At 44.6% G+C, this 19,903-nt stretch overlaps 12 protein-coding genes across 12 annotated transcripts; all 12 read left to right on the top strand.

The window, feature by feature from the left end:
- Positions 1 to 404: 404 nt before the first annotated feature.
- On the top strand, positions 405 to 1,598 carry TEOVI_000595000 (S-adenosylmethionine synthetase, putative; the record flags this gene model as incomplete). Its single annotated transcript, XM_067221994.1, has 1 exon — positions 405 to 1,598. One exon carries the CDS (start codon positions 405 to 407, stop codon positions 1,596 to 1,598), a length of 1,194 nt encoding a protein of 397 aa, XP_067078095.1.
- A 283-nt stretch (positions 1,599 to 1,881) lies between these two features.
- Positions 1,882 to 2,625, top strand: TEOVI_000594900 (thiosulfate sulfurtransferase, mitochondrial, putative; the record flags this gene model as incomplete). The annotated part of the gene is made up of 1 exon (XM_067221993.1): positions 1,882 to 2,625. One exon carries the CDS (start codon positions 1,882 to 1,884, stop codon positions 2,623 to 2,625), a length of 744 nt encoding a protein of 247 aa, XP_067078094.1.
- A 108-nt stretch (positions 2,626 to 2,733) lies between these two features.
- On the top strand, positions 2,734 to 4,143 carry TEOVI_000594800 (RF-1 domain containing protein, putative; the record flags this gene model as incomplete). Its single annotated transcript, XM_067221992.1, has 1 exon — positions 2,734 to 4,143. The coding sequence occupies one exon, from the start codon at positions 2,734 to 2,736 to the stop codon at positions 4,141 to 4,143; it is 1,410 nt and encodes a 469-aa protein (XP_067078093.1).
- Positions 4,144 to 4,388: 245 nt separating this feature from the next.
- On the top strand, positions 4,389 to 4,892 carry TEOVI_000594700 (mago nashi-like protein, putative; the record flags this gene model as incomplete). Its single annotated transcript, XM_067221991.1, has 1 exon — positions 4,389 to 4,892. The coding sequence occupies one exon, from the start codon at positions 4,389 to 4,391 to the stop codon at positions 4,890 to 4,892; it is 504 nt and encodes a 167-aa protein (XP_067078092.1).
- Positions 4,893 to 5,148: 256 nt separating this feature from the next.
- On the top strand, positions 5,149 to 5,934 carry TEOVI_000594600 (Zinc finger CCCH domain-containing protein 47; the record flags this gene model as incomplete). The annotated part of the gene is made up of 1 exon (XM_067221990.1): positions 5,149 to 5,934. The coding sequence occupies one exon, from the start codon at positions 5,149 to 5,151 to the stop codon at positions 5,932 to 5,934; it is 786 nt and encodes a 261-aa protein (XP_067078091.1).
- A 592-nt stretch (positions 5,935 to 6,526) lies between these two features.
- Positions 6,527 to 8,698, top strand: TEOVI_000594500 (serine/arginine-rich protein specific kinase SRPK, putative; the record flags this gene model as incomplete). Its single annotated transcript, XM_067221989.1, has 1 exon — positions 6,527 to 8,698. One exon carries the CDS (start codon positions 6,527 to 6,529, stop codon positions 8,696 to 8,698), a length of 2,172 nt encoding a protein of 723 aa, XP_067078090.1.
- A 502-nt stretch (positions 8,699 to 9,200) lies between these two features.
- On the top strand, positions 9,201 to 9,635 carry TEOVI_000594400 (40S ribosomal protein S14; the record flags this gene model as incomplete). Its single annotated transcript, XM_067221988.1, has 1 exon — positions 9,201 to 9,635. The coding sequence occupies one exon, from the start codon at positions 9,201 to 9,203 to the stop codon at positions 9,633 to 9,635; it is 435 nt and encodes a 144-aa protein (XP_067078089.1).
- Positions 9,636 to 9,943: 308 nt separating this feature from the next.
- On the top strand, positions 9,944 to 10,492 carry TEOVI_000594300 (ATP synthase, epsilon chain, putative; the record flags this gene model as incomplete). Its single annotated transcript, XM_067221987.1, has 1 exon — positions 9,944 to 10,492. The coding sequence occupies one exon, from the start codon at positions 9,944 to 9,946 to the stop codon at positions 10,490 to 10,492; it is 549 nt and encodes a 182-aa protein (XP_067078088.1).
- Positions 10,493 to 11,050: 558 nt separating this feature from the next.
- Positions 11,051 to 12,235, top strand: TEOVI_000594200 (Protein of unknown function (DUF773), putative; the record flags this gene model as incomplete). Its single annotated transcript, XM_067221986.1, has 1 exon — positions 11,051 to 12,235. The coding sequence occupies one exon, from the start codon at positions 11,051 to 11,053 to the stop codon at positions 12,233 to 12,235; it is 1,185 nt and encodes a 394-aa protein (XP_067078087.1).
- Positions 12,236 to 12,739: 504 nt separating this feature from the next.
- TEOVI_000594100 (uncharacterized protein) lies at positions 12,740 to 13,894 on the top strand (the record flags this gene model as incomplete). Its single annotated transcript, XM_067221985.1, has 1 exon — positions 12,740 to 13,894. One exon carries the CDS (start codon positions 12,740 to 12,742, stop codon positions 13,892 to 13,894), a length of 1,155 nt encoding a protein of 384 aa, XP_067078086.1.
- Positions 13,895 to 16,004: 2,110 nt separating this feature from the next.
- Positions 16,005 to 16,646, top strand: TEOVI_000594000 (cyclin 7, putative; the record flags this gene model as incomplete). Its single annotated transcript, XM_067221984.1, has 1 exon — positions 16,005 to 16,646. The coding sequence occupies one exon, from the start codon at positions 16,005 to 16,007 to the stop codon at positions 16,644 to 16,646; it is 642 nt and encodes a 213-aa protein (XP_067078085.1).
- Positions 16,647 to 17,632: 986 nt separating this feature from the next.
- TEOVI_000593900 (leucine-rich repeat protein (LRRP), putative) lies at positions 17,633 to 19,291 on the top strand (the record flags this gene model as incomplete). The annotated part of the gene is made up of 1 exon (XM_067221983.1): positions 17,633 to 19,291. One exon carries the CDS (start codon positions 17,633 to 17,635, stop codon positions 19,289 to 19,291), a length of 1,659 nt encoding a protein of 552 aa, XP_067078084.1.
- Positions 19,292 to 19,903: the final 612 nt, after the last annotated feature.

The raw sequence follows: 19,903 nt of genomic DNA, 5'->3' as shown, positions 1-19,903 counted from the left end.
GATATGGAAAAAAACAATTAAGCAACAATATGAAACGGAGATATTATCGCAACATAACAGGAATCAAGTTTCTATCCGTCTCAAACCACTTCCACTCGCTTAAAAAAAGGTAGAAAACCAAAAAGGATATGGGTAAAGAAAAGAAATGAAATAAAATTAACACACAACAACGAAAACAAATAATAATAAATAAAATTAATGAAACAACAACAGCAAAAATGTAATGAAAAAAAAAAATAAAAGTTTTCACCTTACTTTGCTCTTTTCCTCTCAATTCCTCTCCCTGTCGGATGTACCATTAGTTTAAAGCTACTTCGCGTATACACCTCAGTGTACCCCTATTTCGTTTGCTCTACTCCGCAAGGTTCTACATCAATCCTACCGCCCTTGTTTCGTGAAAGGTGATGTCCGTGCGCCAGATATTCTTCACGTCGGAGCATGTGAGTGAAGGTCACCCCGATAAACTATGCGATCAGGTGTCGGATGCCGTACTGGATGCATGCCTTGAGCAGGACCCGCTCTCTAAGGTTGCATGCGAGACGTGCTCAAAGACGGGGATGGTGCTTGTGTTTGGTGAGATCACAACGAAGGCTGTGATTGACTACCAGAAGGTCGTACGTGACACGGTTAAGGAGATCGGCTTCGATAACACTGAGAAGGGGTTGGACTACCGTTCACTGAACCTGCTTGTGGCCGTTGAGCAACAATCACCCGATATTTACCAGGGCCTCGGTGACTTTGGCGGGGAGAACCTCGGTGCTGGAGACCAGGGCATGATGTTTGGTTATGCGACGAATGAGACGGAGACACTAATGCCACTCTCTTACGAACTTGCGCGCGGTCTTGCAATGACATACAGCGAGTTGCGACGCAATGGTGGTCTTCCGTGGGCGCGCCCCGACGCTAAGACGCAAGTGACAGTGCAGTACGAATATGACACCCGCGGTGGCAAGCAGTTGCTGACACCTAAGCGAGTGGCTGTGATTCTTGTTTCTGCCCAGCATGACGACGGTGTGTCAAATGAAACCATCCGCGAGGACCTGGTGAAGAAGGTAATCAGCACCACCATTCCCGCGAAGTTCCTCGATGAGAACACCAAATATCACTTGAACCCATCTGGGCGTTTCGTCATCGGTGGCCCACATGGTGACGCTGGGTTAACTGGTCGCAAGATAATTGTTGACACGTATGGCGGTTGGGGTGCCCATGGTGGTGGCGCGTTTTCTGGCAAGGATCCCTCGAAGGTGGACCGGTCGGCAGCGTATGCTGCTCGCTGGATTGCGAAGTCTCTGGTGGCCGCAGGTCTTGCAGATCGGTGCCTTGTACAACTTTCGTACGCCATTGGAGTTGCGGAACCGCTCAATATCCATGTCGACACATATGGCACTGGTAAGCGCGATGACGAGTATATATTGGGTATTGTGCAGAAAAACTTCCGACTGCGCCCGTACGACATAATCAAGGAACTTGATCTTCGTCGGCCGATATACCGCCAGACTGCCTGTTTCGGGCACTTTGGGCGTGTGGACACGAACGGGAAGGGAGGATTCACGTGGGAGGTGCCCAAAACACTAGAGGGTCTTGGTGACGTGCAGTAGTGTGTACTGCGCACGAATAATCAGGCACACCTCCTTGCCCATCCTCACTGTTTGCGAGTAACTGCTCGCTTCCCGCCGAGTGGGTTCCTGTTGGTAACAACTTTATTTGTTATATAGGAGAGGGTATTGTTTTTTAAATTAATATATTTTTTTAATATATATATATATATATTTTAAATTTTGTGTCTCTATGTTTTTTTTTCTGCTGTTATAATATATATATATATATATATATGTATAATTTTTTCTTTAAAAATTTTAGGGTTTTTGTTCTGCTGTTTTTATGCTGGTTTCGTACTTGCGTCTGCAGGCAGACAGGCGCACAAGGCATCATATGATGGTTGATGGGCAAATAAATCCTCGCGAGTGGTTTAATTGGCATCCGAAAGAGTATCAGCCATGGTACTTTGATCGGCACAAATTTCTTTATGAGCAGCGGCAGTATGCACAGTTTCATCATTTACTGTGTCACCAGGTGTATTTGAAAGATATGCTTCATCTCATGCGTTACCCAGAGCCTTATACTCATATTATCGACTGTCGTACTTCTACGCAAAAGATGCATCGATGGGTTCCTCACAGTCTATGGTTACCTCGCGATGAGGTTGAATATGCTTTGCAGTTGAGTGCTGATGAATTTCTTGATATGTATGGGTTCAGGAAACCAGACAAGTCAGATGATGTTATACTTTTGTCTCATAATGGAATTTACTCGGAGCAAGCCGGGTGGGAGTGGAAAAAGCAGTTTTTCCAACATGTGTATAACTATCGTGGGGGGACTAACGAGTTGTTTGGTGAGTCTTATAGTGATATGAACGTTAGTGACGTGTTGTCTCCGTGGAAGGGCCCTTTTCCTCAGAGTGGAGTGTTTGTTGACAAGTGGAGCAAGAGGAAAGTGTTGACACGGACGGGACCGTTTGACCGTCAGTACGAGATGCAGGACTTTGCGTTGCCGGACCTTGAACTGGAGAAGGCAAGGCATCCTGAAGAAGGTCCGCGGCAGAACATGCCTTTCGGTCTTCAGTGAGCTCTTTTACTTGTTGATAACGAGGTGGGGTTTCGTGGTTGCTATGTTTCTCTACAGTCTGCAATGTGTTTTACCGAGTCCTACTGTTTCCACTCTCTGTGGTAGGTGATGAGGCCACGATGTGGCTACGCAAACGCCGTGGTCACTTTTTCGTCGTTGCCATGTTTGTTGACAACGTTCTGCTTCGGTGCGGAGACTTGTGGCGCATTTACTGCGGCGATAGTGTGCCCACAGCGATGGTGCGCGGCGTTAGGTGAAAGGAGGTTGAGCCGAAGGCGTTACTCCGCGGCAAACACAAAAGGACGGTGCAAACACGTTTATAACATCATTAATTCATTGAAACTGGTTCCCAAAGCGGTGCTCGCTTCAGAATTTGATAAATTGCATCCACGGGATAAGTTGGACGTGAAACGGGCGCTCGTACGAAGACGTGGCCGTCGGAGTAGTTGTTTGCCTGTTTTTAAAAGTGCGTTGTTCAATAGAAAGTACTTTTTCAGGGAGGCAGATCTAACGGAAGATAGTACGCTCGGTCGTGGTCCTGGGGGGCAGGCAACGAACAGGCGGAAACAGACGGCTATTGTGAAGCATGTGCCAACTGGAATTACCGTGAAGTTCAGCAAGTTTCCCTCTTACTGGCTTAACAGGAGGGCTGCACGGGATGTCCTCAACCTGCAGCTGGAGGAACGTATGCTCGGGTCGAAATCGGAGCTCGGCCGTATACGGGATCTGCGAGAGAGGCGGCGTTTGTGGCGGCTCAGAACAACGTGTAAATTAGTAGAAAGGGCAAGTAAAATCGCTGCAAAACGTAGTCAGAGACATGAGTTCCATTCCGTACTTACCAACCAACAACCCCTTTCCCGCGTGGCGGTTCTGCAGTTGGACCTTGACCAAAGTAAACAGCCGATGTACTTGTCTGACCTCTTCGATAGGGAGTGCGGGCAGTGGTGGCCGTTGCTTTCGAAAGCCTTCGTGAGAATAAATGCTGAATCATCGAATGAAAAAAGCGCTAAAGTACCGGATATATTGTTCTACACGTTCCCTTCAGTTCGCAGGCACGGCGAAAGTGTAACTTCCGTCGAGCAGTATGAGATGAACCAGGTTAAAAAATGTGCCGCCGATGAAGTATGCCTCGCGAATGTGAAACGTGCGTTGAAGTGCTTTGTTGAACTGTTTGGTCTTCGGTTGTACGAGAAGCCAACGACAACCGCAAAAAACTGTAGTGTTTTGGTGCTCGGACGTGACGGTCTCAACTGGATGGAGTTCCGGGGGAGGATGGTGGATTCAAGTGGTTTGATGACCCCATTAGCACTTGCTTGCTTTGCTCATGTGACATTGAGTCTTGCACAGCTTCGGTGTGCGCGTGAGGTGAATGCAATCCGGTCCTTCTTTCGTCGCGAAGCAAAAGCAGGGGTGCCGGGGAAATGGGCAGTACAGGGTCAAGAGGGGATTACTGAGGTGTTAAGGTGCTGTGAGCTCCATGAAGAGCATCACCCGACTGGCGTGGACGGTGTTGTGTAACCACACGGCTTGCAGTTGTGGTGGTTGTTTTCTTATCAATTGTCGTGAGTTTCTTGAGTGCGTTTCCCCTCTCCCTCTCCCTCTCCCTTTTCTTCTCTCTGTCTGCTTCGAGCCTGCTACCGCTCTCCGTCCTATCCTCTCCAAAGCATATGCTTCCTTGCTCGATTTTGATGGTCTAGCAATTCTGTGGTTTTGAAGAACCAGGTTGTATATTTTTTTGCCCTTTTCTTACCATCAAGACGGTGATGCAAGCGGAAGAGACCACAGCCGTAGAGGTTCTTCAAGACGCCCCAGTACAAGAGACCATGCAGTCTTGTCTTCACTATGTCCGATACTTTGCTGGCCACACGGGTCGTTATGGAAACGAGTTTCTGGAGTTTGACATACGAGATGACGGCACGTTGAAGTATGGAAATAACAGCCGTTACCGAAACGAGAATATCATCAAGAAGCAAGCGCGTATCTCACCTGCCGTTTTGGAGGAGATCAAACGTCTCATTATCCTCTCTGGAATTCTAGAACGCGACGATGAATGTTGGCCACAACCGGACCGGAACGGGCGACAAGAGCTCGAGATACACCTTGGAGACACCCACATTTCATTTGTAACCAACAAAATAACTTCTTTAAGTGAAGTTGAGAGCCCTGACAAACCCAAGGGACTGGACACCTTCTACTATTTTGTGCGAGATATTAAAGCACTGGTACTTGCGCTTGTTTCGCTGCATTTTAAAATCAAGGCGTGGTAGTCTGATGAGACGGAGTCTGATAACAGGTGTGGCTGTGAGTCTGAATCACTCGCTGATTCTTTGCCTTTTTTTCCAGGGCCGGAGGAACGAAAAGGGGTGAATGCGACTTGTTGCGGATCTGAAAGTGGATACGACCCGCGTCATACCATCACACTATGTGTTTGCTACCATCACGGCTTTGGACTCCACTGTTCTTCATTTCGCCTCTTTGTTTTTTCTGTTGCTGTTATTGACTTTTTGCAGCTTAGCGATAGCGATGTCATTTACGGCTAACTCTGGCAACTCGCCAATGTCGCAGATGAGTCCCCTCTCGCAGCCGTACACTTCACCTCAGATGCTCCCCCAGTCGTCGCTCCGTCCTACCGCACCACCATTTACACTCTCCGGCACGGAGGACCAACCCACTGCTGGCGCTCCCATTCGGAAGGGAGGCACAGACCCTACGAGGTACAAAACAACGATATGCCGCAATTGGGAAATGGGTTCGTGTTCGTTTAAAGGTTGTACATTTGCTCACGGTGAGGAGGAGCTGCGAATGCCACCTCGGGTGGAACGCTACAAGAGCTCAGGTTTTGATACGCGGCGTTCCTTGACCGCAGAAACTCCGCCGCTGTATCCATTGAATCCCTTGCCACACAGCGGCGTGGGCCGGATCGAGCATTTACTCAACATGTTGTACTCAGAGGTACTTCGGGAGCGAAACCGCTTTGTTGCACACGAGGAAGCGAATCAGGCGCTCGAGGCCCTGCTCAAGAAGGAGCAAATGCAGCGTGAAGAAACCGAAGTTCAGTTGGAAGCTGCAAGATGGAAGCTGGAGCAACTGAGGACTACGGTGCACGAAGCTAGTGTCGAAATCAACACCCTTCTTGCCTCCTCCCCTGCCAATGAGGAATTGCGCGACCGAGTTGCTATGGTGACGCAGAAGATTGCCAGCGTTTTCTCTTCTGAAGACACTGCTGTAGGTGGAGGTCGTGAGGATGAAGAAAGAGTTATGAAACTGCTTAGTTCATTGCAAAACTGTCAGAGCACGGAAGACATGTGAGCATACCCAACGTGCAATATATCTGACTGTACGCACTGGGTTGAAACTGTTTTCGGCGAGAAGAGTTCTTATTTGAGTCAGTGGTTCGCACTTTACTAACTAATATATTCCCCCCCCTTTCGTAATACAACACATATATATATAGACATATGTTTATATATATATACACATATCTATTTATTTATTTATTCATGTACTTATCGCGCGCTGAGCGTTACATTGTAAAGTAGGCGTGGGATACTGCATAAACATGTAGCCCTGCCAAAAAAGTAATCAGTAATAATAGGCGAGAGGAATGGAATATAACACGTTTATTTAATATTTTGAATCAGCTGATGAATAATACCGCATTTTGAATACCCTCGCATTTATTTATTTTTTTTTTCACCTATTTATCTTACAAATGGCAAAAGCATATTGGCTAGTGACGGCGAAGGGAGCAGCGCGCATTGACCCGTCGACCTTTCCTCAAGTTCATACACATAAATAAATAAACATATTCATCTATATCTGTATAGGCATATAGATATTCTACATTTATTATATATAGAGTAGCGTCGACAAGGCGTGTAAAGGGGCCGTACCTAGTCTAATGCCCCGACCCGACAGAAGAGCAAAATATGGGAGGAGAGCGCAAAATAAAATAACAACGGGGGGTGGCGGTGCAAAGAGAAAGTTGAAACCCATAGCGCCACACGTTGAAAAAGATGGTATTGACATTAATGCACTGTTGGAGGAAATCGAGCGTAACGACTCGCCGGCCGAGGAGAAGGTGCCCAAAGAGACCACGAAAAAATCGCGGAGGAGGCGCAAAGCCGAAAAAGTAGAAGGTCTTGCGGTAAAACCCGGAACCACAGTCGCGCAAGCCCGAATGCTAGCAAGTAAAATGCAGCAAAGGCACTCCGCTTCCACGAATGGGCCCAGTCAGCCTGCCCATCAGAGATCAGAAGAGGACGAAGATGAGGACGACGATGATGAGGAACAGGACGGTAGCGGTGAGGACTACAGCGATATAGCAAATGAGCGACCGAGTGAATATCGTAAGGGAGGCTACCACCCAGTCGTGGTGGGCGAAGTTTACAATCAACGCTATCGAGTTGTGCGTAAACTCGGATGGGGTTACTTCTCCACTGTGTGGCTCGTTTGGGATTATGTGGAGAAAGTGTTTCAAGCTATGAAGGTGCAGAAGTCGGCCAAGCACTACACAGAAGCGGCGTATGACGAGATCAAACTACTCGGAGAGATCATGACTGCAGATCCAGAAAAAGTCCGTCGGTGTGCGCGGTTAAATGATCACTTTGAGCAGCAGGGGCCGAACGGAAAGCACGTTTGCATGGTGTTCGACGTCTATGGGGAGGATCTACTTTCATTGATCGAACGCTATAAGTACCATGGTGTCCCGCTGCCGATAGTTAAGTGTATTTCCAGACAAATCCTCATAGGGTTGGAACATGTGCATTCTTTGGATATCATTCATACGGATCTAAAACCAGAGAACGTGCTACTCTCGGCACCAAAACACGCCATCGTATCCCAAATGAAACGTTTTAAGCCTCCTCCGCTCCACGACCGACCGTCTTTGGTGAAACGCGACCCCAAAACAATGACCAAGTCTCAACGCCGTCGCTACTACAAAAAACTTCGCGCTGCGGGAAAGGGTAAGGACAGTGCCGAGGGGAATGAAGAGCAGAATGATGATGAGGACATTGCAAGGGAGGTCCACGTCGACCCTAACGAGGCTGCACCGCAACAAAGTGAGAAAGAACCGTTGAGCGAAACGGATTCTGAGTGGGAAGTTGAACGCCTTCATCATGTAGTGCTGGCGGATTTTGGTAATAGCTGCTGGACGTACAGACAGTTTACGGATGAAGTTCAAACTCGTCAATACCGTTCCCCAGAAGTCATATTGGGTTATCCTTACTCCACCTCAATTGATTTGTGGTCTGCCGCCTGTATGATATTCGAGCTGATCACGGGTGAGTTTCTGTTTGACCCACGAAAGGGATCTGACTATTCCCGTGATGAAGATCATTTAGCTTTGATCTCTGAGTTACTTGGAGTACTACCGGTAAGTATGCGGCTAGGTGATGGGAAGTACCGCGCTCAGTACTACAACTCACGGGGTGAACTTCGTAGCATAAAGGATCTTAATTTCTGGGGCTTGGAGGATGTTCTCTACCGAAAACACAAGTTCACACGCAAAAAAGCGAAAGAAATAGCGGAGTTCCTTTTACCAATGCTCGAATTGGAACCTCATAATCGAGCAACAGCCACCGATATGCTTAATAATTTTCAGCACTTTTTTGAGGTACAAGAGGATGATTACGCACCACTTTGCTTCGTACCTTCTTCGGATGATCACCGTGGTGGGGAGCGGAGCTCAGGAAATATGGAGGAGTCAGAGTTCAGCGATACCTTTGAAGAAACCGATGACTACGATCGCTCCCGAAGACTCGACAGAACGTATGATGCAATGGAAGATTCTCTGAGCAGGCAGGACGAGGAGACTGCACGGTATTTGGCTGGTCATTCCCTGCTCAACGAGGCATCCTTGGCAAAACGTGGGTTAACAATTTTAGATATTCAAGCCGTTCTATCCGGGCAACAACTGGAGGATGAGGAAAGGCAAGCTGCTGCCACTGAAATTATTCGTCTTCTCTCAGAGGAAGCGGATGACAGCAGCGATGGACACTGCGCAGACAGGGAAGACGGGGATTCAAACTCATCTGTAGATGAATCTGACAGCAGCTGCACTAATGACTAAAATAAGGATCGGCAACAAAAAACATACACACGTACATATATATATATATATACTTTTCCAACATACGTTATTGGGCTGCGGATCGTGAATAACAGTGAGGGAGATAGCATGAAGGTGTTATGAGGTGTGAAACAAATTTTATGTTGGAGCGCAACACGGCGCTTCTCAGGATTTGTCCACATTAATATTATTGACGATGTTGTTATTCCCCTTCCAGAGGTTTTCTCGTTTTTAACTTGTGGCCAGTCACAAATTAATCTTCCAAGGCGCTTTACGGTACCCTGTAGGGGGACCGAATGTGACATCCATATCCCGCAAAATAAGTTCTTTGTTGTCTTGCATGGATGCGCATGCCTCTAAATTTGTTACTCGTCCGATTAAGAGAGGGAGAGAGGGTGGTATACCATTGGCGTCGGGCGTTTTGACATTGCTTCTTTTTTTTTTTTTTTAAAGATTCTTTCCCTTTCCCTTTTTTTTATTAACGGTTCAGTGTTTCAAAGGTATGTCCAAGAAACAAGAGGTGAAGTACTACGGCTCCAGCGCGGGGAAGGACCAGCTGGTTTATGGCGTTGTGCACATCTATGCATCCTTCAACGACACCTTCGTTCATGTCACTGACATGTCTGGTCGTGAAACATTCTGCAAGGTGACAGGAGGTATGAAGGTAAAAGCAGATCGCGATGAAAGCTCACCATACGCTGCGATGATGGCTGCTCAGGATGTTGTTGCCCGTTGCAAGGAGTGCGGCATTAACGCCCTGCACGTGAAGATGCGCGCCACTGGTGGTGTTGGCACTAAAAGCCCCGGGCCTGGCGCTCAGGCCGCCCTCCGTGCACTCGCCCGTGCAGGCATGAAGATTGGCCGCATTGAAGACGTCACACCGGTGCCAACGGACTCCACTCGCCGCAAAGGTTCCCGTCGTGGCCGCCGCTTGTAGACATACGGAACACAAAACCACACCAGTGGCTATTTTTGTTTTGTTTTAGTGGTAATTTGCCGCGAACTGATAATTTTATAGTGAGAATTTTCTTTCCGTGTCGTTATTCACGGTGTTGGCGCGACACATTTTGAACCTGGAGCTGGTGAAGAAGAAGGAGCAGTACTCCCCTGCTCTTCACCAGCTCTTGCAGTGTGACTTGTTTTGTTTTACACCGAAATCGCTTCTTCTCTTTCTTTCTTTCTTGCCCAACGCCCTTTCTCCTCGTCGATCCGATAACAAAAAGGAAAGGAAAGGGTTCGTCATTCATGTTTCGCACGTTCGGTCGGCGGCTTGTATCCTGCACGCTTCCCCTACTTCAATCGGCACCTCATGATCTGCCAGAGGGATTTGAGTTTATGGAGCACAAGGTTGTAAACAAGGACATTCATGCTCCGCATGAAAATCTTGAAACCCTCCGGTTAACTCTTACCCGCCAGGACGAATTCCTTTTGCGTGAAGAGCCCGTCAAGTGCGTAACTGTAACGGGAACCAACGGCGAATACGGTATCTATCCCGGGCACGCGTATAAAATTGTTCAGCTTAACCCCTCTCCTCTCACAGTGGAGTACACGGATGGGACCACAAAGAAGTACTTTGTTAGCGGTGGATTTGCGCACATAAACAATGAGGGATCGTGTGATGTCAACACTGTGGAATGCACTCTGCTGGATGATTTGGACCTTGCCATCGCTGAAAAGGAGCTTGCGGCACAACAGGCAGCGTTAGGGTCGGCGAAAGATGACAAGGCGAAGTCTGTTGTTGAAATTCGCATATCTGTCATTGAGGCTGTTATTGCTGCCCTAAAACACCACTAGTAAAAGGCTGCAAACAGGAGGAGTGGGACAAGAAAAAGAAATGAGGGACTGACCGTAGTTTGCGAGCTTTAGTTTATTGCATGTCTCTTGTTGTAGCGTTTCAGTAGCGGAGGAATTGGAGATAGCGGTATGGGGTAAAGTACCACTTATCACTATCGTGAATTGTTTATATCTCTATCTGCCTCCTCCTTTCTCTCTCTCTCTCTTTGTGGGCGCGGTGTCTTTTTCTGTGCTGCTCGACATGTATTGATACACTTAAGCTTAGGTTTCGTTCTTACTCTTCTCCCATTTTTTCTTTTTTCTTTTTTCCTTTTCCTTTTTTTTTTGCCTTCCCTTCAAACTCTTTTCTTTCGCCGTCTTTTCCCCCGCCCCCTCCTTACAAATTCCCATATTATTATGCACCACCTTTTGCCAGAACACTGTGAGGGATTCTGAGTAGGGAGGCACAGTAAAGAGGCAAAGTCTGAGTGCAAAAAAAAAAAAAGAGGGGCGTGGGGCTGGTGGGCGAAATTATTGTTGTTGTTTCTTGAGGACCGTTTTTGTCTATTTTTTTTCATAATGGAACAACAAACCATATCATTGCACTACCAGCGTATGGAGGAATGGTTGATTGACAGAAGGGCTGTGCTTGGCAAAAAGTACAAGAAGGAGTATGCTCGGTTGTTAGAGTTGGCACCTACATTAGTTCAATTAGTCAAATATGATATACCCGCTCAGCAGCGACGGCAGCAAAAAATTTCCTCCGCAGTTGATGATACCCACAGAGCCATTGAGGAGGCTACCAAAAGTGCCCTGAAGTTTGAGGAAAAACGGACGAGGATGATTGAGGAGTACGATCTCCACAGAGGCGGCGATGTGAATGTGGAGACGAACCTTGAAGGGGCCGTGGACGCAAGAATTGCCTCTAGCATAACTGCTTTAAGTGGTGTACTGAGAGAATTGGGAAGTAGCCATTATCTTGCAATGTTCCGCGGTGTTTATGACGATTTTCTATCAAAGTATTCTTCAGGGATGTATGGGGGAGGTGCGTTTTCGCAGCACTTTCCGTGGTTGGAACGTGTGTTTGAGGAGCGGTTCCATGCGATTGATGAGGGAACCAACCGGAGTCAAGAGGGGGTTGCAGCTGCAACGGAACAACAAAGTAACGAAGTTGGGTGTGTTATTGATTGGGGTGATGTGGGAACCTCTGAACCAATTGATGTTGGCGCAGTAGTGGAGATAAAATGGGAAAACGATGTCGTTGCGAACTGCACTAATGAGGATGAGGAGTGTTTGCCACCTGCAGTAGCGGAGGGAGTAGCAACTGTTTCGGTAGCTAACGCAGTGCATAGGAAGAATATATTGGCAGAACTCCAGGCAATGCGGTGCTTTGCATCCGAAAGGGCGAATGCAGGTGACAACTCTCTTGATGAGTGTCACGAGCCAGTACTTGCTGTTGAAAAACAACTGACGACTTCTACGGAAGCCTTTTTTGTCCGTATGCACACAAGCCAAACGGCTCGAGTAGCGTTTATTGACGAAATACAGAGATTTCGTCGGGCTGCAACAGCGGCTGTGACACGTAAGGCTAGTAGTGAAGCGCGGCTGCAGCAGGTGCTGGAGGAATTACAAGAAATGGAGCCCCATTTGGAAGTATTACTGCAATCTGCACGGGCCTGCCGTGATGAATGCCTTGTGGAACTTTCAAAGATGTTTCCCGGCCAGCGCGTCGTAATGGTGGGCGATATCAACAAATTTTTGTGAAGCGTTTGTGGTTGTGGCCGAACTCCAAATTTCAGGGAATCGTTTGATGAGTGATGTCCATGAAGATGTGTCCGCATTTTGGGGGTTTGGGGCTAGGGTTATCGTGGCCAGTTTTTTTTCCTTTTTTGCTCTTTTCCGTGTATTTTTCCTATTTTTAATTTTTTTTTGGAAAAATAGGAGATGTGCGAAGAACTGAAGGAAAAGAAACAGCGATGGTCAATGGAAAGAAGGAGAGTTAACCCCCCTCCTCCCCAATATGTCTTTGCTCACGCTGGCCGGTTTCGTTGTAATTTCTTGTTAAATAAACAAAAAATTTTTTCCTTCACTTCCGCATGTGTTAAGTAATCCAACCATCCATCCATCCATGTATATATATATATATATATATATATATATATACCTGTACACATTTTTTTTCTTCATTCTTGCTGTTATTGTTGTTCTTTATTTTAAATTTTGTATGCGTGATCAGCTAGCTTGAGTGGAAGTCAAGAGTGCTGAAAGATGGAACATTCGCGTCGGAAGGAGGAATCGCCTGTTTGGCTGAACTCTAGCATTCATGTGTGGAAGACAAAAAATGACATAAATGTCGTTAACCTTCGCGATGCGTCTGAGCATCTTCCAGCGCTCCCTTCAGCTCGTGCGGAGGAGAGGCCTCCAGGCAACGGTGGTCACCGAACCAGCATGGAGCGCACTGGTGAAAACAACGAAAGAACAACGGAACCAACGAAGCAGGAAACTTTAAATGAGATTCTCGCCCTCATGCACCGTGCTTCTGATCAGACTCGCGGGTCATCCAAAGGTACAACTGCAGACTCAAATCTTTCCACAAATGCTGGTGGAAAAGGTCCCGTGACCGATTCAGAGGGGAAGGCATCACTTTTCCCAGAACCCAAAACATCAGGTATTGTGGACGTTGAATTTGTTCAGGGCGTTAATTTACCAGGGGGTAAAAATGTGTCCCCTCCACTTCATACGCAGCCACCTCGCGACAGTATGCAAACGGTTGCTCTGTTTCATGATCCTGTTTGGGGAGCAGCTGCCGTGTCGAGTGGCGCGGATGTTTTTGACACCGGGAGTGAGAGTCAGGGGAGCGCGGTTACGAGTTTGCAAGTGGAAAATGTGTCGGGACGATACAGCAAAGGCGATGTGAACCCCCCATTGATGCCCGCACCGGCGGCGCCCGTAACAATGATAGCGCCATCGGCACCCCTTTCATATAAGGTTCCGGGGAATGTAAACGAGACGATGTTTACACCGCAGGCGCAACCGGTTGCGATGACATCATCACCGTCACAATTAGGTTACCCGCAAAACATCGGTTTGAGTACTGCAGGATGGGCGGGTGCTGCACCTCATCCCACAGGTGTTGCGATGCGTCCGGTTCAGTTTGTTAGTGTGCCTGTTCCTGTAATGGCGCACAATGCAGTGATGGCTGTACCGCAACCTTACCGCATGCCTTATTCTGTTTATCAAATGCAACCCCAAGCACCGCATCCTGCCCAGTTGCAGCATCAACCTGTCGTGTATCATACGTCCCCTGGCCAGGAGCTACATCATATTCATCAACAGAAAGTTTTAGCTCCTCAGGATGCCACGCCGCGTCCGGGAACCAACATTGGGGCAACGCCATTTGTTCCAGGAGGGAAGAGTGTTTAAGTGTGGAACTGCGCGCCATAGTTTGTTGTTCGTTATCAAATGAAGCTCTATATGATGTTTTGTTCTTCGTTTCTTTTACTTTTTTTCGTTTTTTTTTCTTGTTGTTTTTATGTTTTATGTTTTTTTTCTTCTTTTTTTTATTTTTATTGTTTTTTTTGTTTATTGTGTTTTTTTTTTACGTTTTGGTTCTCGCTAGCTTCTTTTTTTTTTTCGTTTTTGCTACCTCCCTTTTTTCTCGCGTTATTGATTTGCTCTCTCTCTCTTTTTTTTTTTTTTGCAAAGCTATTTATTTTGTTTATTAAACTCTACGGGGGAGAACAGTTTTTTTTTGTTTTATTTTTGTGTGTAACACGGGGTCGTGGGAGAGTTAGGGGGGTGGGAGGGGACAAAAAAAAAAAGAAAAATGAAATAGAAAAAACCCAAACAAAAAAAAGAACAAAAAGAAGGATAATAATTATAAAAGAAACGCACATACAACAACTGTCTTTTGTAGCACGAACAGTGTTACGGCGGCAGTAACAACAACAGCAAAAAAAAAAAAGCAAATATGCCGCAGGTTTGATGAGGGATTTATGTTTTGCATGCGGAAGTAATTTGTGTTATGGCGAAGGGCACACCACAACAAAAATACAAAAGCAAAAAACAAAAAACAAAAAACAAAAAACACAAAAACACAAAAAAAACACGAGCCACGAAACAACAACAACAATAACAACAACAACAACAACGCAGTAAAACAATAAAACAAAACAAAACGAAAAGGAAAGAACACACATGCACACATATACATGCAAATACAACAACAAGGAATTTAAAAAAAAAACAAATATTTGAAAAAGAAAAAAGCAAAGTGAAAGTATAAAAAAAAAAGAAAAGAGACGGAAAGAAGAAGGGGGACACTTGTGTTTGTGTTTGTGTATGTTTATGTTGATGTGTGTGGGAAGGGGAGGGGGAAGTGGCAATGTGAAGTGAAGTGAAGTGAAGCAATAAATTTTTAAAAGAAAAAGAAAAAAAAAGAAGCAAAAGAAAAAGAAGCAAAAGAAAAGAAAAGAGAAAGCTCGAACCCAATGAATCCAAAAGAAAGTTCTTTTTTAAAGTTAAACTTAAAGTTAAATATAATAACACCACTAAAACAAACAAACAAACGAATAAACAACAACAACAACAAAAAGAAAGCAACCGGATGGGGAAATATATATATATATATATACGAAAATGTTCGACAAAAAGAAAAAGAAATAACATTGTTTAATTGTTTGCGTGTGTTTGGTGTACGTGTGTTCGTTTGTGTGTATGTGTATGCACTGGAGAGTTCGAAAGTGTGTGTTAGGTGTGATAGGGGAATTTCGTTTTCAAAACAAAAACGAACAAACAAACAAACTTCTTTTTAATTCCTCAAGGTAGGCAAAACAAAACTAATTTTTTTTTAAAAAAATTAAAAACAATATTCACTACCACTGCACGATAGTGAATATTGTCTGTCTGTCTGTCTGTTTGTTTGTTTGTTTGTGTGTTTTTTTGTGTGTTTGTGCTTGTTTGTACTACCCATTGCTGCTTTACATATATATGTTTGGAGACTCGCTCTTCCATGTTATCTCGTTTCTTTCCCTTGAATTTGTTGGAGTGGAGTGGGAGGGGGAGAGGAAAAAAAAAAATAAAATAAAAATAAAAACTGTTTGTTTTTGTTTTTGTTGTTTGTATTTCCGTTTCACTTTTTTCTTCTTTTGTCTGTCTGTGTTCTTATGTTTTTAATATTGTTTCATATTGATTTTCATTTTATTGCTCCCGCTCTCCCTACTCTTTTACTCTGTTAGCTCCCATATTCTCCTCAGAACCTGCGTCAAAACTTCACTTTTTTTTTCTTTGCAACTTCTTCTTTTTTTAAAAAAAATCTCTTTATCTAATGTTCGTTTCATCCACACTAGTAAATATAAGAAAGGAGAGAAAAAAACACATATTTGCTTATAATATAAGAAGCATACGCACATACATATATATTTATCTATCACAAAAATAGCAATAATAATAATAGCATATATTATTATACATTATATCTTGTGTGTGTGTGTGTGTGTGTGTGTTATTCGTAAAAAAGGATTTCACAAGTTACATGTCGGAAAGGGACAAGCAGCGAAGGTCGCTGGAGCGGGAGCGCATGGCGACTGTCATTTTTTCGTATATTTCCCATTTGATGAGGACACATGAAGAAGAAACGACAGTTGCTGATGAGTTCATTCCATCAACGAAGTTTTTTCGTACAGAAACTCTACCAAACATATCACTTATTCACTACGTCCGACGCGTTGTGGAACATATGAACTGCTCTCCAGAGGCGTACATATTTGCACTCGCGTACATTCGAAGGTTATTCGTTGCAGGTTTCCCGTTACACACTCATTCCATTTATCGCCTTCTTCTCACCGCCGTTGTCGTTGCGACGCGAGTTCGGGATGATTTTTTATTCTCCAAAAAATATTATTCAAAAGTGGGAGGCGTAACCGCTTGCGACCTCAACATGATGGAAATTCATTTTCTCGCTGATCTTCTTGAGTATCGAGTGGAGGTATCACCTGATGAGTATCGGGTTCTTTGCAATGAAATCACGGCGCTGCTGTCATCTGAAGTCTCAAAGTTTGACGGCAATTCATCAAACCCAAATAATGACACCGCTGCTGAGGGAGTTGCATCAATTCAAGAGCCGGTGGGAAACTCAAAGCCCCGTTGGATGTCGGAGTGTTGTTTATATTGGTAACAATGTAATCATTTCAGCATATGAACCCATACATGATGGTAGTGTAAATAAATATGTAGGCAAATTTATGCAAATGTTTGTGAGCCTTTATGTATGGGTGTAATTCTCATTGTGTGTCTCCAGTCCCTTTCAATTTGTTTTTTATTTTTAGTTTATTTTTGTTCTGTGATTTTATTCCTTCCTTTTCCCTTCCCGTATTGTTCGCGCTATTAGTGTTGCACGTCTTCAAGTATTGGTAAATAAATAAATAAATATATATATATATATTTCTTTGTTATCATTATCATTGTTGTTATTATCATTTACTCACTGAGTTTATGTTTACTTTATTGTAGTGTTACCATTCATTAATTGTTCTCTCTAACATTTATTTACTTTCACTATTTTCATTATTTTAATTTTATCTTCCCAGGAGGTGGAGATCGGGGGTTGAATAGGAGGAGGAAAGTTCTGCAATAAACCTGAACTTTCTTTGTTGTTTCTCTTTTTTATTTAAGAAAAAAAAACTTTCCCCTCCCGTTCACAAACACTGTAGGGAGCGATGAAACCACTTTTGGCATTTAACAGAAATAGATTTATATATATATATTTATATTTTTTAAAAATTTTGACCACCCTCCCTTACACTTATTTATCATCATCGGGGTTTTAATATATATTTTTTATTATCACAATGTAATTGTACCGTGAGGGGACTTACTATTATTTTTGAAATGCAGCTACTAAGATCGGATGCTGTGTAGAATATATATATTTTTTGGTTTTTTTTTTGAGAGTTACTCAGCCACCGCGTAGCATTGGTTTCCTTTTGTCTCTTTTTATTGTACCTCATACATATATATATATATATATATATATATGTATTCGTGTATGTCCAAAATTAACAAACGAAATAAATGCATAAACAAATATGTGATGCATATATTTATTTCTTGTTTCTCTAAAAAAAGTAGGAAGTGTATTGGAGAGGAGTTAGGGTTATAGAGATGTCCAAAGGTTACACGGTATATTCCCTCATGCATCAACCGCAAGAGACGGTTATTAATGAATCGTTAATCAGGGAATGCATTTACCTTCCAACTGCTCGTGTTACAGATGAGGAGCGTATGCGTTTTGTATGTGCCCGTGAGGAAGTTCAGCGAAAAAAGCGGGCAAAGGCCGCGATGGAGACCATGGAGTTGCGTAATGTAACAACACTGTTGGCATCATACCGGCGTATCGGAAGAATTGAAAACCTTGTTGGACTGGGCAACTTGACGAAGTTGGCACTAGACAATAATCTTATCACGACAATCAACAACTTAGGGCATCTGAAGAAGTTACAGTGGTTAGATCTAAGCTTTAATCAAATTACAGAGATAAGTGGTTTAGAGGAACTTACAGAACTCGACACACTTTCTCTCTTTGCAAACAAAATTTCAGTCCTACAAGGCATGGACACGTTGACTAAACTAACATCGCTGAGCATCGGGAATAATAATATTGAGGCACTTGAAGACGCGGCCCGTTACTTACATCGAATCACAAGCCTTCGTGTTCTTACCTTAAAGGGAAACCGCGTGGAGAGGCAACCACTTTACCGAACCCGTCTTTTGGCTTTTGTTCCTTCATTGCAGTTTTTGGATGGTCTCATTGTGCGACGAAGTGAAGTTGTGAAGGCTCGTGAAGAGCAACGTGAGCATTTGATGCCCATAGACGAGGAGGATCAACGTATAGCAAGTGAACTAAAGGCCCAACAGGATGCTGAGGATATACGAAAAGATTATCAGAGATTTAACTGCCCTGACGAAACGAAGTTCTACGACGAATTGTTCCACCTGGAGGTGGATGGACGCAGCCTGTCTGAGATATTGCGGTTAGATGTTTTCGCCATGTTGTCGAAGGATTTAATTGAAAAATTCCAGGTGGAGTTCACTGAAAAGGCAAAGGATCTCGCGGAAACCATGAAGGCTATCCGTGCAAAGCGTGATGCCGATGAGCGAGTCTTCCAATCCACGGCCGACCGATACAAACATAACAATGCAGAGGCTTCCAAAAAAATTATAAAAGAATTCGAGAAGGAACTTAAGGTGCACATCCCGCGCACCTCTGGGAAGCACGACTCCAATGGAAAGGAGTTGCCTCAGGAAGTAATTGTGAGATTTGAGAAGCGTTTGCAGGAAGTACGGCACCAACTCATGGAGAAGGAAGCTGATCAATACGACGCTCTGGAATCTTTGAATGCTGGTACCATTGCGAAGTGGAAGGGGGACGCTGTCGATGTTATACTCCAAACCGCGTTTGAGAATTTTCTCAAGATGGAAGTTGATTTTCATGCTGGGCTCCGGAAGCTGTTCGATACCGTGTTTGAAATGCGGCAGAAGCAGGAACATCAGTCCGATACTTACCATCAGCTGAAGCAGGAAGAGAGCTTGTTAACTGTTGTTGACAACAAAGAGGAATATTTGAAATTTCTTGGTGACTGGTTTGAGGCACGGAGGAAACGCTTAGAAGAACTGGAACAGTTTTATGTTAAGAACGAGGAAAACCTGCTTAACGAGCGGTCAGCCCGTATATTGAAAGATGAGCAGTGCCGACACAGAAACCGTATGAATGAAATACACGAGTTCGTGGAACAGATGTCCCTGTGGGTCCACAGTTGTTAGATGTGTCATGTAAAAACAGTGCATGAAGACGAGGAACATGCGTGCGTGTGTACAATTATTTGCCAGAAACTTGGGACGACATATATATATATATACGGCTCCTCAATGGCCTTTTCACCCTTCAACCACCTGTCAGCTTTTTGCGGGGAAGAAGGGTGATTTTTTACATATGTTATTTTATCACTTTCTTCCCCCCCCTTCGTTCCTGCGGAAACCTATTCGGTGGTTCTCTTCTGTCCATGTGACTAATCACTGAGTTGTCCTTAGCTGCAGCCAAGTAGTTTCAGCACTTTATTTGTGTATTTTCTTTTTTTTCTTTTACTTTCTCTTCCGCTAATTATCTTTGGTTGCGTGTCTGTGACGGCTCAGTCGTAGGAAGCTAGAAGCCATGGGGGCGTTCATGTACATGAATGAGCTATGGAAGAAGAAGTCTTCCGATGTGATGCGCTTCATCCAGCGTGTTCGTGCGTGGGAATTCCGTCACCAGCACACCATCGTACGTCTGCGTCGCCCCACACGTCCTGAAAAGGCCCGTATGGTTGGCTACAAAACCAAACAGGGTTATGTTGTGTTCCGCGTGCGTGTGCGACGTGGTGGACGCAAGCGCCCCGT

This window comes from Trypanosoma equiperdum (assembly GCF_001457755.1).
Source record: "Trypanosoma equiperdum strain OVI genome assembly, contig: ctg_1539, whole genome shotgun sequence".
Lineage (NCBI taxonomy): Eukaryota > Euglenozoa > Kinetoplastea > Trypanosomatida > Trypanosomatidae > Trypanosoma > Trypanosoma equiperdum.
This window is presented reverse-complemented; position numbering and strand designations above follow the sequence as displayed.